General features: G+C 43.9%; 1 protein-coding gene across 5 annotated transcripts; it reads left to right on the forward strand.

Annotated features, from left to right (window-relative positions):
- The first annotated feature begins 3,426 nt into the window (after window positions 1-3,426).
- LOC112118414 (specifically androgen-regulated gene protein) lies at window positions 3,427-12,779 on the forward strand. Of its 5 annotated transcripts, none has more exons than XM_024216708.2 (5): window positions 3,427-3,444; window positions 7,691-7,794; window positions 8,002-8,153; window positions 10,066-10,243; window positions 10,815-12,779. In XM_024216708.2, exons 3-5 carry the CDS (start codon window positions 8,061-8,063, stop codon window positions 12,200-12,202), a joined length of 1,659 nt encoding a protein of 552 aa, XP_024072476.2. In that variant the 5' UTR covers window positions 3,427-3,444; window positions 7,691-7,794; window positions 8,002-8,060; the 3' UTR covers window positions 12,203-12,779. The 5 variants fall into 5 exon arrangements, with proteins under 5 accessions (XP_024072476.2, XP_024072474.2, XP_024072475.2 ...); XM_024216706.2 differs by lacking the exon at window positions 3,427-3,444 and adding an exon at window positions 3,622-3,766; XM_024216707.2 differs by lacking the exon at window positions 3,427-3,444 and adding an exon at window positions 3,622-3,738.
- Window positions 12,780-13,963: the final 1,184 nt, after the last annotated feature.

A 13,963-nucleotide genomic window follows, 5' to 3' on the forward strand; every position in this document is an offset into this window, starting at 1 on the left:
TCTCTGACCCCCATACTCGCTCCCATTTGATTGGAGGATGACCTGGAAATGCTGAAAGGTGAATCTCTGTGCCCCTTTGACTTAGTTTTTTCTACATGGTTCTGAATGGCTAAATAACATTTCCACCTATTCAGGGTAGTGCTAAGGGAATACATGTTGGAATAGGAGCAGCTCCTTTATTTGAGAACTGAAGCTTGTACCCTTGAGTGAGCCTGTCAGCCAGTGGATTTGAGTGATGGGAGTTTGCTGCTGGGGTTATTCTTGGATTTTTTTGGTGGCTGGACGTGGCAAACCTCATGGAGCAGATGTGAGCAGCAGAAATAAGCCTCACACTGCTAGCTAACCAGAAGGGCTGTAACTTTAATAGCCTGAGATCCTAAAGTCAGGGAAGCAGAAAAGGACAAATCATTTCTTATTCTTTTAACAGCTCCTACTGCACAGCACAGAGTCAGCTGAGTGATTCAAGGGATGCCTCGATCCGAAAATATCTGGACTCTGTATCTGCCTAATGGAGACAGACTGCAGAGGTGACATGCTTGTTCACAGAGGTGAAGATGCTACCAAAGGAGATGCCTTTTCACTTCAGATGACAAGTGGCTTTGAATGAGAAGTGGAAGGCGTTTGGGCAGGAGAGGAAGTGAAACCTGGGAAGTATAGAAAGTATAATGGGCGGCTCTATGTTTTTTGCCGCCCCAAGCACGGCAATCAGGCGGCCTTCGGTGGTCACGCGGATTCGGCGGCATTTCTGCGGATGATCTTCCGGTCCTGGGGCTTCGGTGTACCCGCCACCAAATTGCCGTCGAAACCGCAGGACCGGCAGACCTCCCGCAGGCATGCCACCGAAGGCCGCCTGACTGCCACCCTCACAGTGACCGGCAGGCTGCCCCCTGCGGCTTGCTGCCCCAGGCAAGCGCTTGCTGCGCTGGTGCCTGGAGTTGCCCCTGATGGGCAGAGGGAGTCAGGAGGATTGAGCTTCGCACAAGACCCACGACTCAACATTCAAACCTTCCTTGTTAGGAAAAATATTTCCGTGCTCATCACCATCTGTGAGTGCTGCGAGAGTGCTTTAATGGCATTTGCAAATAGTTTTTTTTTTTTTTTTTTTTTTTTTTTTGAAAACGCTAATGCAAACGGCAGCATCATGATGGAAGATGTGTTCGCTCACACTTACTCTCCTTCCTCTCCTGCAAAATAAAACACAGTAACTCTCGGTATGCACTGTGCCAGGGCTAACACTGCACCTCAATCCTGCATGTGCTCTGCCTGTGAATTCCCACTGGGCCAAGGTCCCCCTTGACGTAACTGTTGCAAGTTACACTCGGGAGTTTTGTCAATGAATGGCTTGCACTTAGACTTGCGTCTGCAAGCCCTTATGCACGTGAGTAGCTGTTACTCACAGCAATGACACCACTGAGGTCAGGGCTACTCACACGAGCAAGAGTTGGCAGAATCAGACCCTCAGACTAATCCTGTTCCTGCTGCAGTCACTGGGAGTTGAAGGCACACGGCAGAGTCGATACACAAGGTCAAATTAAAGTCACTGATTTCAGTGGCATTACCAGCCTGAGTTGCTTGACTCCAGCAGCAGCTGAAAGCAGCTGTTACAATAGCTTGAGAGAAAGGTGCTATTGTCTAAGAGCAATCAGTTGCTTATATGGCTGAGGGAAAGTTTCCCCTGCTTGATTGGTGTCGAGGTTCACAAAACAGTCAGGGAGCAGGAATGCATATTGCATGAACTCGTTGCTGTGGGTGCTAGGTTTGCTACAAAGACTGTTAATGGAGATGCAGATGACTGGGATATCTGTAGGGGTGGTCCAGTCTGGGAAGCCTTTCATAGAATATCAGGGTTGGAAGGGACCTCAAGTGGTCATCTAATCCAATCCCCTGCTCAAAGCAGGATCAATCCCCAACTAAATCATCCCAGCCAAGGCTTTGTCAAGACTGACCTTAAAAACCTCTACAGAAGGAGATTCCACCACCTCCCTAGGTAACCCATTCCAGTGCTTCACCACACTCCCAGTGAAAAAGTTTTCCCTAATATCCAGCCTAAACCTCCCCCACTGCAACTTGAGACCATTACTCCTTGTTCTGTCATCTGTTATCACTGAGAACAGCTGATCTCCATCCTCTTTGGCTCCCCCCCTTCAGGTAGTTGAAAGCAGCTATCAAATCCCACCTCATTCTCTTTAGTGATACATAGACAAGCTTGTTTCACTAGCAATGCACACTTTTATAGCTGAGAAAAATAAACCATCCTATTAAAGCTCTTCTGCAGTGAGCTGTAAAATCTAAGCTACTTAACCACATAAGAGAATAAACTTGCTGAGAACTAATATATTCACTGCCACATACCACTAGACACTATTAGAGAGCTAATTATTATGTACACACACATTTTGGTCAAGGCTACGAGTTTGACTCCTCCAAACGTCACTAACTATGCAGAAGAACAGGATGCCAGATTAAGGTGTCTCCTGTGAGACCTATTTAAAATGTTTAAGACAGAGGCAGGAAGTTAGAGGGATGCGGGGAGGGGGGGCAGCAGAAATGAAAGGGCTGCTCAGTGACCTGTAAGAAGTGACTTGGTTGTCTCCATCTAGTTGAGAGAGGACAGGTGATCTTACAATAAGAAACACCATAGCAACTGGCATGCCTGTTCAGTCTCAGCAAAAGTTGGAAGGCAATGGGTCTATTGACAAAAGACAAGGGGCAAAAAGACAAGGAGTCAGGACTTCGGAGTTCTTTTCCTAGCTCTACCACAGAGTCACTTTGCCTCAGTTTCTCCAGCGATAAGAGTGATGCTAGTACCTTTCTCCCAGGCATAATTAGGGAATGTTCATAAAGGACTTTCCCTCAGATGAAAGTTGCTCTAGGCATGCAAAGTATCAGCATTCTGAAAGGATTACATCACCCTGCAACTGACCTCCTTAGGTCCAAGCAAGAGGCATTTTGTTGGCATTGGGAGATGGGGAGCTTGCCCTACCTGTACCTGTTCTGTGGACAGAGGACTAAAGCATCCTGAGTTAGCCAGTCTGCACACCTCAGTTACACTAAGGCTTGCCATTGACAAAGGAAAAGGGAGAGAAAATGGCCCCACTTAGGAGCAGCGAAGAAGCTTCTCATCACAGTTGAGAAATTAGTTTAACTTACATTTGTTCACCTGTCTGTTTAGCCTCCCCCCTTCCCTCAACGGACTACTAGAGCCCTTTTTGCTGCACTCAGCCCCTCTCCAGCTGCCACAAAGTATACCCCACCCTCTGATCTCATTGGCTGTCATGGTGTGAGGCCGAGAGCTTTGATTGGTGAAGAAGACTTCCATCCCACCCCCACGTCAAGCCCCTCCCTCTCTCCTTACTTTTGAGAACAGCTGGAATGAGAAGTTGGGAGGAGGATTTGTGATTGGGTGGCAGTCAACAGCAGGGTGGGTGAGGCATACCTGTCCAGGTAAGTCAGTGATAGGTCATAAGCATAACAGAATAGGAGGGGTTTGTTTGGGGTTTCAGTTCCTTGCTTAGAGAAACAGAGACTTTTGATCCTTCTCTCTCTCTCTCCCCTAGTTAAGGTGAGTTAATCTCTAACTGAGCTGTATTTGTTTAACATAAAGTGGAGAGATTCCGGGACAGTTGCAGAGGAGTGGGGTGGAATAGGAGTTTGGGAAAGAGCCTTACTCTGATTTCTTCCCTGCCATTACAATATCTGCTGCTGCAATCTGCCTGCTCTGCAGGGGCTGCCGACCAGGTGAAATCCCTTGGGGGTAGAATTTCTGGTAAAGCTGTCTAGATTTCTCACTGCTTCATTATTAGTGCTGGGGAAAGGTTCCTCTGAACCAGCTTTGGTGACAGAAGTTTAAAGCTTCTAATGAGTGACAAGTAATAGTTTATTTTGTCTGGTTTCTAGGAAGAAGGCTGGTGAGAGTGGGAGATAAAACTCACAAGGGTGGAATGTAAATCCCAAGATTTTACTCTGGGTTTTTAGCTTCTAGACCCTAAAAATTAAAATGGTTTTATGATCAGTAGTTTGGGGGGTGAGGGGAGTCTTTAATTTCTTCTAATTTAGAAGCACCTGGTGTTCTTAATACAGTTTCCCATGGTAGTTAGAAGCAAACAAGAAAAACTTTTATCAATTAGATCTATTTATGTAACCAAGAGGAACTGGTGTGACAGTAGCTCCCATCTCCTTTCAGCTTGAGCCTTAATACCTCTGATCCTGTTGTTGTAGAACTAAAAGGAGTTGCAACTTTAGCTGCCAAGATTTTTAGTTAAACTTTTTTGTGCCTGTGGAAGTGGTCTGTTGAACAGGATCGTGCCCTTTGCACCTGTGTGTAAAGTGCATGTTTTGTGTACTTGCTCTGCCCTAGCCAAAAAAAGCTTCATGAATGTGTTGCTCAAATAGTTGTGTCACTAATACTTGTGTTAGTAGCTGCATTAAAAACTGCCTTGATATACAGAATTAAGTGTTGCCTAGCCCATTGCTGATTGCGGGTCAAAGCTGTGAAGGGTAGTCATAGCAATACAGCTAACTGCATTTATTTATTTGGGTTTTTATGGTTAAACTTGATTCTTGTTGGGAAAATGGCTTTTTTTCTCAAACAAAAAAAAAGTAGAGAAGCTGGGTATTGTTGAAATTTAGTTTCTCATAGTTTTTAAAAATCAAAATGGTTACTGAAATGTAGTTTGCTGGCCCTTTTTTGTGGGGGGGTGTAAATGGGAAAGTTTTTGCTAACTATTTTTAACCTTGCAAAAGGGGAAAAACATGTCTCAATTTTTCTTGTCACTTTTTGACCAGCTATAGTGAGCTGAAGTTCATAATGTAAGATCATGGGGGCGGGAGGGGGGAGAGAACCTAGAAGGTAAACTCAAATTATTGTTCTTTCCATTTTTGGCACCTTTGATCTACCCCGTAAGCATGTGTGTGTGTCTTGCTAGTCCAGAATGCTTTTCTTCCCCAGCTTTGCCCTAAAGAACAAATGAGACCATGTGTGGTAATCATGCAACTCTGTATGGTGGTTAGTTGTATATTTTTGTAAATGCCACATTTGTGGCTGTGATACAGATCCAGGTGAACTTTTTGTTCCTAATAATTAGATGAATTTAGGTCTCTTCACAAAGAGTGACTTATACCTCTTTATATAGAACCTAAAGCTCTTGTGCTCAAGTTTGGAGAGCCTGTATTTTGTTGTTTGTGATGTGTAACTGGTCACAGGGCATTGTTTCTGTTGTGTGGATGACAAATACTTGTAAACAGGAAGCTGGCTTGAACTAGCCACTTCAGGTTTCAGCCATCACACAAGTCGGTGTAAGACTTTGACTTCCCACAAACACCAATTCACTCCTAAATGTTTATGGGTGGGGAACTAATGAAGAGGTTACAAGTACCACTGAAGCAAACTTGTGGGTCTCATTCAAACTAATGTTAGCATGTGGCTTCTTGCATTGTTAGCATTACTAAGTCATAGATCCCATAATGTCCTAGGGTCCCTTACACTCAACCTTGTCCTCATACTGCCAAACTGTTGGACAGCTGGCTGTAAAAACGACCTGCTGTCCTAGACCAAAGGGTGGTGTTTTATTTAAAAGAATACTTTATCAAACATTAAATTGAGAGTTTTTTAGTGTTTCCTGAATAAAGATATAGAGAGTAAAGTCCAATACACACCATAGGAGATATGATCTCTCAATGCATACAGCAGTCTCAGTCTGACTAATCCTGTATTACTAGATGTGGCTTCCTGATGCTGTTTTTAAAAAAAGCCAGCTGCCACATTGCTGAAGGCCACACCAGGTTACACTACAAAGAATTGCTTTGCCTTTCCTTCTGATGGGTAATACCGGCTCTGGTTTTTAGTGGATTAAGTATTTGTGGCCCTGCCCTTTTCCCCTCTCTGAAGAACAGGCAGCATGCATCTGGAAAATATGTATCACTCTCTTTTAAATATGCAATATCACTGAGCTGTGTTTCAGAATGTTAATATTTAATGTCTCAGATTTTATGGCTATAAATAACTACACTTTTTATAAGCTAAACTTTTAGCCTTTTTTTTAACCTGAGTTTCACACCCCCTAAATCTTTAGCAATGCATTCTAGTGTTAAGCCTATGAAAGGCCCTCTCATTCTCAGTCAACATTTGACCTCCATTTCAAATTTCATATCTTCACTTTTGCTGAAATACTTAGTGTTTTCTCTGCCTCCATAAAGCGTTGTCACTGGATACTGTACATACAAACTTGTTTAAAACAACCCACTCGTCTGAACTTGCCACCAGGTGTAAGGAGCTGGAAGTCTCTTGGGAGCCAATTACTGATAACAATACACTTGGGTTTAGCCTCTATCTTAAATCTATTAGCCTAGAAACATTCAAATACCTGCTGGTATCAGGGGAAGAAGTGACCTCTAGAAAAGCAGCCATTGCATATGGGCTGTGCATCCATCAGTTATAATTTCCTAGCTATTTCTATTACCCGTGACAATGTCTCTGCAGTGGTCATTTTGGTATGTTGGACTTAGAGGGCTTGTCATACAATAAATCACAAAATAGGCAATATTAGTACCACATTGACTGTCATGGTCCTAACAAATGTGGGTTAGAGATCTGATTTTAGTCTCAAGACCAGTTGCCCATGATGGGAAGAAACAATATTGATCAGTGGCTGGATGACTTTTAGAATGTGTAGAGGGTGGGGTTGGCAATTAGTTTTATGATGCAGGGCTGGTCACAGATTTAATTATGGAGTTTGTGACAGTGTGGTCACAAGGCAGCATGGTCTAGTGGCTAGAGTAGGGAGAGAAACCAGTGTTCCATGCTCAGCTCTGCTACTGCCTTGCTGTGGGACTTGGGCAAGTTGCTTAGCCTCTGATCCTTTATGTGGGAAAATGGGGATAATTTACTCCCACTCTGCACAGTACTTTAAATCCTAGGATGAAAGAGGAGTTCAATGTTTTGTAAGTAAATGGAATTTCACTGATTCAAGGGAAAAAGTACATCTGCATATGTCTCTGAATTCCAACTTCCATAATTTTTTTTCCCCAATCAAAGCTCTCACTACACCCACAGTCCCATTAAATGAGTTACTACAGTTTATCTGGGCCTCCTAATCCAGTTTCACAGAGACCCTTAGCAATCTAGCGCTGTCTGAAGCAAAACCCTTTCCTCTTGGCATTACTGGCATGTGTCTTTCTCCAGTGAGAACAAGGAACCTCTGTGAGGTGCTCTTCTTCACACAGGCTATGCCATGAACACACCCACCCAAACGCATGACTTAGGTAAACAAGCACCTCTCCCTGTGGCAGCTGACAAACTTGCATCATTTAGAGGTGTGGGGTGGAAGAAAACTAGCACCTTGCAAAGAGGAAGCTCATGGCAAAGCAACGTGCTAGCTAGTTCAGTTAGCAGGCTGGTAAGATTTAGCCTCACCTGTTAAACTCTCCAAAATACCTTGGCTATGTTTTTTTTCAGTCTTGTCTATGCTACGAATTTTACCCTCTTCTGCCAATGGACGCAGTTGAACCAGCACTAAAAAATGTTCAAACAGCAAGTGGTGACAAGGACAAAGTGGTCAGCACAATTTCAGAAATTGCTTCATCCCATCGCAGCACGTGGACTGAGCTGAGCGGAGAACTAACCATGGCATTGCTTTTGCTCTCTGGCTTTCTTTTCTCTTGCCCGTTAATCACTACCTTACCCATGTTGCAGAGACCCCTAGACTGTCAGTGGATAGAGATGGGCTTGATTTGAATTGGTGGCCTAATGGTGGCATTTACCCTACTACACATCTATTGAGCCCTAGAGTCTTCCAGGTGACTTCTATTTTTATTTTTTATTTTTTTAAAGTCACTAACTTGTGAACAGTCTTTCAGAATAGAAGGCTGGCCAAATCAAACAGATCTGAAGTCCTCATTGCTTCCTTAGAGTTGAATGCTAATATTGCTGATGCGTCTGAATTGGTGCAAGCGAGTTCTGGGCAGAACTAATGCAACACTTAACACATCATGCTCTTTCTGCAGCTTGAGTTGGAACTACTCTACACCTGCTCCTGGAAGTTCTTGCCGCAGTGATTTGTGATATGCCGAAAGAGGATTTGTGGCTAGGGACAGCTGGTCAAGATTCTGGCAGTTGTGACAGCATGGTCAGCACTAACTCAAGCCACTCTGAATTTGTAAGTAAACATTTTAAAGTAACCTTTATTTTCCATGGCTAGCAGCAGAGTGGCCCTGTAAGTTCTGAAGGAGGGATTCTAGGTAGGCAGAAAGTGCTCTGTTCTATTTATTTTTTTTAAATACATATTTGTACTGGAGTAGCATGAAGAAGCCCCTGTGATGGATCAGGACCCCATTGTATTAGTTACTGTATAAACATGGAACAAAAGGATGGTTCCTGCCCCCAAAGAGTTCAGTTTTTTCACTCCATGCATCTGAAGTGGGTTTTTTATGCACAAAAGTTTATGCCCAAATAAATCTTAGTCTAAGGTGCCACCTGACTCTTCATAGTTTTTTCATTCTCTCTCTTGTATAATCCAGCAATCAAACCATTGTGCAGCACAAACACAGGCGATCTCTTAGCCTAAGCAAAGGGAGTGAAGCACAGTCCTATAAAAGACTCATCACCATAGGCATGAATCAGTACAGCTGAATTGTGATGCCAAACTCCTTCTCTGGCTCCAAAGCAATCTTAACACTTGGCAGTTGAACTGCGGTGGTATTGCTCAAGATCTATACATTATGGAGCTCAGATGGTAGTACAATGGGAGAGTGTAGTGAGAGATCTATCAGTGGCAAACTTATGTTTACAAAACAAGCCGATCACCTGCTCCCAACTGATGCGCAGGTTGGCTGTGTCTGTGTTTGCCGATGTGCTGAGCTTCGTGTAGCTCAGAATGGCTTGGCCAGTGGGGACTATAATTTTGCCTCTTCTGAATTGCTAGAGCCTTGAATCCAGACTGGGTTGTGTCAGGCGGCAGGGCCCACACACTCAGTTCATTGGGTAGGAGGAGTCTAGCTGGCTAGATCTCCTGAGAGGGACCAAAGTGTGACTAACTATAACAAATTGACACCAAGTTAATCTAAAGGAGACGTGTATTAAACCACACTCCACTTTGATTTAATTCCAACTAAGTCAGTAATGAAACCAGTGATGAATTTGGCCCATTAGACAGTGAAAATCATTTGCACCCATCCATTAGGGCTAGTTTGTATTAAACACATTCCAGGATTCGGGAGACTAATTACTCCTCTTGGACTTGGAGCATATTGCAATGAAGTCACTGCAATTCTGCACTGAACAGACCCTCTATGCTATTGCACACCAGAAATAGACCTGTTTATAACTAATAGGGATGGGCAAACTAGTTGCTGTATGATACCAGATCCAGCTTGATGCCTTTTTCTAAAATAAGGGAGTTTTTTCCAAGATGGAGATTTGTGTGTCATGCCTAATGCAGTTTTCCCCCTTCCATGCCTTCAATTTTATAGGCCTCTAACGATGCGTTACAGAGTCGAATAGCATCTTACCTTGGCCCGGACACTAAGGCTTGATGTGACACAGAAGAAGAGTTGCTTACAGTCCAGTGATAACTGAGCCGGATCCTATCATGCTTGTTTAAAAGTGGGTGGGAGGGGGGGTTACAGAGCATGGAGTGAAGCCATCATACTCATAAATCCTCTGAATTTCTGGATGCTTAGACAAGTTTCCAAAACTCAATATGGCTGATCCATACAAATGTGGCCTGTCCAGAGTACAACTAGCCAGCCAAATGTGTTACGGGATTACTGATGCTTCAAAGGAAAGTTAGTGGCTGCTGCCGGGGGCATGATTCTAATTGCTTGATTGGGAATGCCAAATCCTCAGAGGCTGTTTTGATTATATTGCCAAATGAGGTTGCTTAAGTAGTGCTTCTGGTGGTGAGTGGTTGTCACTAGGCAGACTGGCAGTTTCTGGGTATTCAACAGTTAGATCCTGCGGGAGAGAGCTGTCCTTGGCTTCATTTAAACTATAAATACTATTGTAAGTAGCATTATGCCTAATTTCCCCATTTGTGGTTTGTTTGTTTGTTTGTTTGTTTGTTTGTTTAGAGTGATAACAGCTATGACTACTTATCTGTGGAGGAAAAGGAATGTTTGATGTTCCTAGAAGAAACTATTGATTCTCTGGATACGGAAGCAGACAGTGGGGTTTCTGCTGATGAGATCGATTATGCTGAACGTTCTAAGCTCCCCAGAACATGGCCGAAGAGAGATGTTGTTCCAAAAAGTAAGGTTAAAACTTGCATTCTGAACCCCAGAGAACTCAGGGCCTGGACTGTGGCCAGGACTGAAAGCCCTGTGATGCAGGAAATCTTAGTAGGGGGGACAGAACGTTGTCCCAGCTTCCCTCATACAATAAACACCTGGTAGTGCACAATTGACTAGAAAAATCTGTGCTGGGGTGGGGAGAAGGGACTAAAGGATTGTGTCTCTCCAATGCACCTAGTGTAGGTTACCCTTGGAGAAGAGCCTGCTGGTTGTCCTGGTAAACAGGTAGTCTGCAAAACTGTAGGACAAAATATCTATATGCTGTTGACACTGGAAAATATTGAATGTTAATCTCTAGGACTCATCAGGCAATGTGTGTGTCACTAACTGCAAACTTACTATCTTTGCAATAAGAAAATATTAGCCTCCCTACCGCTAACATGCCCCTAGTAAGTCTTTTAAGTTGGGTGTCTTGGCTCTGTTCCATTGGCAGCCCTATTAAAAAGGTTAGCTCTGTATGTAACTAGTGGGTGGTCTTGATACACTGCTCTGCATATAGCTGCACACTTAACACTTATTTTTTGGTCTAGATTTGGACAGTAGGTCTCCCACTGAAAGTTTTGGTCCGCGACATGAAGTAGAACAAAAGGGTGATAAACATGGATCTCTTCTCTCAAGCTCTGCTCCAGTGGGGGTTACAAGCTCAGGCTACCGCAGCCTTCCAAGGAGTGTCAATGCAGGAAATGCACAAACAACCCCCAAGGTTTCTGTCAGCAAAGCAGCTGACGTCCCTGATGGTTCAACTCCAACAGCTCAAGAACCAGGGAAGTCTTCATGGAAGATGCCCAAGAAAAGGGGGGTTGAGGACAAGTCAAATCACCAGCCCAGCATGAGTACTCAGATGAAGCCATCAGACTTGGAGTCTGTAATTATCTGCCCCCCTGAACCCTTCCAGGATTCCAGAAGCAAGGGGTCTGGCAATGGCCGTGAAGATGTGCTACTACCTAATAATTTGGAGGCAAAGGGAAAAGCTGAGGAAGCAATGGGGAATGAACCTGAAGTTGCATCACAGCATTCTGCCCCAGAGAATGCAAGGCTGCCACTGAAAGAGGAAAAGAAACATCGTGAGCAGGGAAGAGAGGGAGCCCCTGATCTTCAAGGCAACCAAGAGAAATCACCCTCAAAAGAAGCTTCTCTGGATTCAAACATCAAGCCAGGGCCTCCCACAGCCCCAAAGCCAAGAAAACTGCCACCAAATATTATCCTGAAACCTAGCAAAATCAGCCCAGCACCACTCGTAGACCCCCATCACAATAGAAAAGTGCCTTCTCCATCTTCACCCAAGCACAAATCCAACACCAGTGACTCTTCTGTGGAAAAGCAGGAAAGGGCCAGGTGGGAGGCGTTGGAGAAGTTGGGACTCCTACATGATAAAGGAAGGGAATCTAAAGTCCATGTTGTCAGACCTCCTACTGCTCCCAAACCAAACCCTGTCCTCATTCCTAGGGCTGGTAGTAGGGATAACTTAAACAGTGATGATGGAACTGATGTTCCTGTGAATGGGAAATCTGACCAACAACATGCTCCAGGTTTAAATCCAGCAGAGAGCGCTGCTCCTGGCTTGAGACAGACAATCAAATCCAACACCTTGGAGCGTTCAGGCATAGGTCTGAGCAGCAAGGACCAGAACACGGACAGCAGCTCACTTGGCAAAACATCAGTCCTTAAGATGGCGGCTCCCAGTGTTATCAGGAATAACCGAACACGCCCAGCTTCCCTCGGCACAAGGGAAGACTTTATCGAACTCAAAGCATCCAAAACTGATAACGAGGAGCCAGGGAAAAGTGACAAGCGCAAATCTTACCCGTTGCTGAAGTTTCCCCGGCCTACTTGTGTCAGCGTAAAAATCACCCCTAAAGGAGCTACAGATGAAAACCGGCGGGAGGCTCTGAAAAAACTTGGCCTACTGAAGGAATAAACAATTGAACACTTTGTGCAAATTCACTTATGTTTTTATGCTATGAATACAGGAACTTCTGTCCTTCCTCTTAAGCAAAATGGGACAAACTGTGGGTGAATACAGCAAAGTCTTGTAACAGGGTTCTAGGCACACTTAGATTAATTCTGCACACTCTGAACTGACAGTATGAAAATGAGCATCTTCACAGTTTGATTTCTACCCCTCCAGGGCCTCAGGAGGGCAGGCCTGAATTAATACTGCCATTAGAATTATTCAAAGCTTCATGCTAAATAGACATCACATGTATATAGTGTATATAATTATTTATATGTAATGGGAATAAGTATATGGATGGGAACATTCCCCTAAATGTCTTATTGCATTTGCTCCCCTAAATGTTCACTGTTTGGAAACCATGAACTCCTGGCATGTGGTGGCTGGGTGGGGTGCGGGGAGCCAATCTGGGAAAGACCGGATGGCAGGATTTGGCTCAGGTGTGTGTGTGTAGTTTTTTTTATTAATATAAAACATTTATTCAAAGCTTTCTGGGACCTGATCATCACATTGGGCACATGCACGTACCTCCTGAAGCCAATGGGAGAGATGCAACTGCCAGTGTGAACAGGACCTGGATATTTTAGCCTGGATAGCAGTGAGGAGTAAGTGTCCCTGATGTGGGTCTGCCTGAGAGATGACTGGCAATAGAACTTGTATAGGTATCCGATTCAGAACTGCTGCCCAATATGAGGAAAAATACAGATGAGCAGAAGTTGATTTTTGTTGTTGTTGTTGGTTGCTTTCATGAACTTTTATCTGACATCTGGTTTATTATATCCAGTTGTATGAGCAAACTACTGCTGATGCCTTGTTGTCAGCTTTTATGTTATGCACCTTTTATCTTAGAGGTTTTTTATTTTGGTAATAAACTATTTTAAATGGCCAAATGACTGTATATTGTGGATTTCCTCTTTAAAAGACAGTATGTTTCAACAGTAAGGTGTTGGAGGATGGGAAGAACAAGTTTTATTCTTAAATATCATCTCAACCTGGAGCAGTAAACCAATAAGGAAACTGTTCCCTCTGCACTTGAGTGGCAGAACCTGAAAAGTTGCACTATTTTAATGTGGTATTTACTTCCATTTCTATAATATGACAGCAGTTACTGGTCTTGCTGTGATACGAAGTGTAACCCACTAAAGTAAGCAGGGTTGTGTTGGATGGTAGCCAGAGCAAAACTTGAGTCAACTTCTGAACTGACCTTGATAGGGTAAGTTAGTTATTCTAGCACATTAGACTCTAGAGAAGTGGTAGCTACCACTTCGGCTAAATCTTTCTCTGCTATGGGCTTGGCCTCCTCTCCAAGTTCATCGCATACAATACACTTTTAAAATTGTATAGGTTAATTGGATCTATTCTCGAGCAATGACGCCTTGCCCCGACTTGGCAAAACTTGCAATGATGCATGTATCCAGGAGCAACAGAGTCAACCCTTTAATTAATCATTGGGCACATAGCATCCTGCCAGCAATGTCCCATATGGCTATACATCAGTTACTATGGAAGACAATATTTTCCCTTCAGTGGATGTAGCTGCCTGAGGTTAGAGGGAGAGTTGCTCATGCTTCTGGGTGATCGCATCAGCGCTACAGAAAATCCTGGGAGGCCTGAGCTGGTGAGCATGACAACTACAGTTTAGGACTTTCTGATCTCCGCTCTACAGCACGCACCTTTGTACGATCAGAACCGTGTGTTTGTGTTACACTCAGATGACCTTTGTGC

This window comes from Terrapene carolina, unplaced genomic scaffold (assembly GCF_002925995.2).
Source record: "Terrapene carolina triunguis isolate 2854851 unplaced genomic scaffold, T_m_triunguis-2.0 Scaffold199, whole genome shotgun sequence".
In the NCBI taxonomy this organism is placed as follows: Eukaryota; Metazoa; Chordata; order Testudines; family Emydidae; genus Terrapene; species Terrapene triunguis.

Bases quoted from the DNA above. Each gene is read 5' to 3' on its own strand.
- LOC112118414 (XM_024216708.2), top strand. From the start codon at position 8,061: ATGCCGAAAGAGGATTTGTGGCTAGGGACAGCTGGTCAAGATTCTGGC. The intron at 8,154-10,065 runs GTAAGTAAACAT...TTGTTTGTTTAG, and splicing joins ACTCAAGCCACTCTGAATTT to AGTGATAACAGCTATGACTA. The intron at 10,244-10,814 runs GTAAGGTTAAAA...TTTTTGGTCTAG, and splicing joins GAGAGATGTTGTTCCAAAAA to ATTTGGACAGTAGGTCTCCC.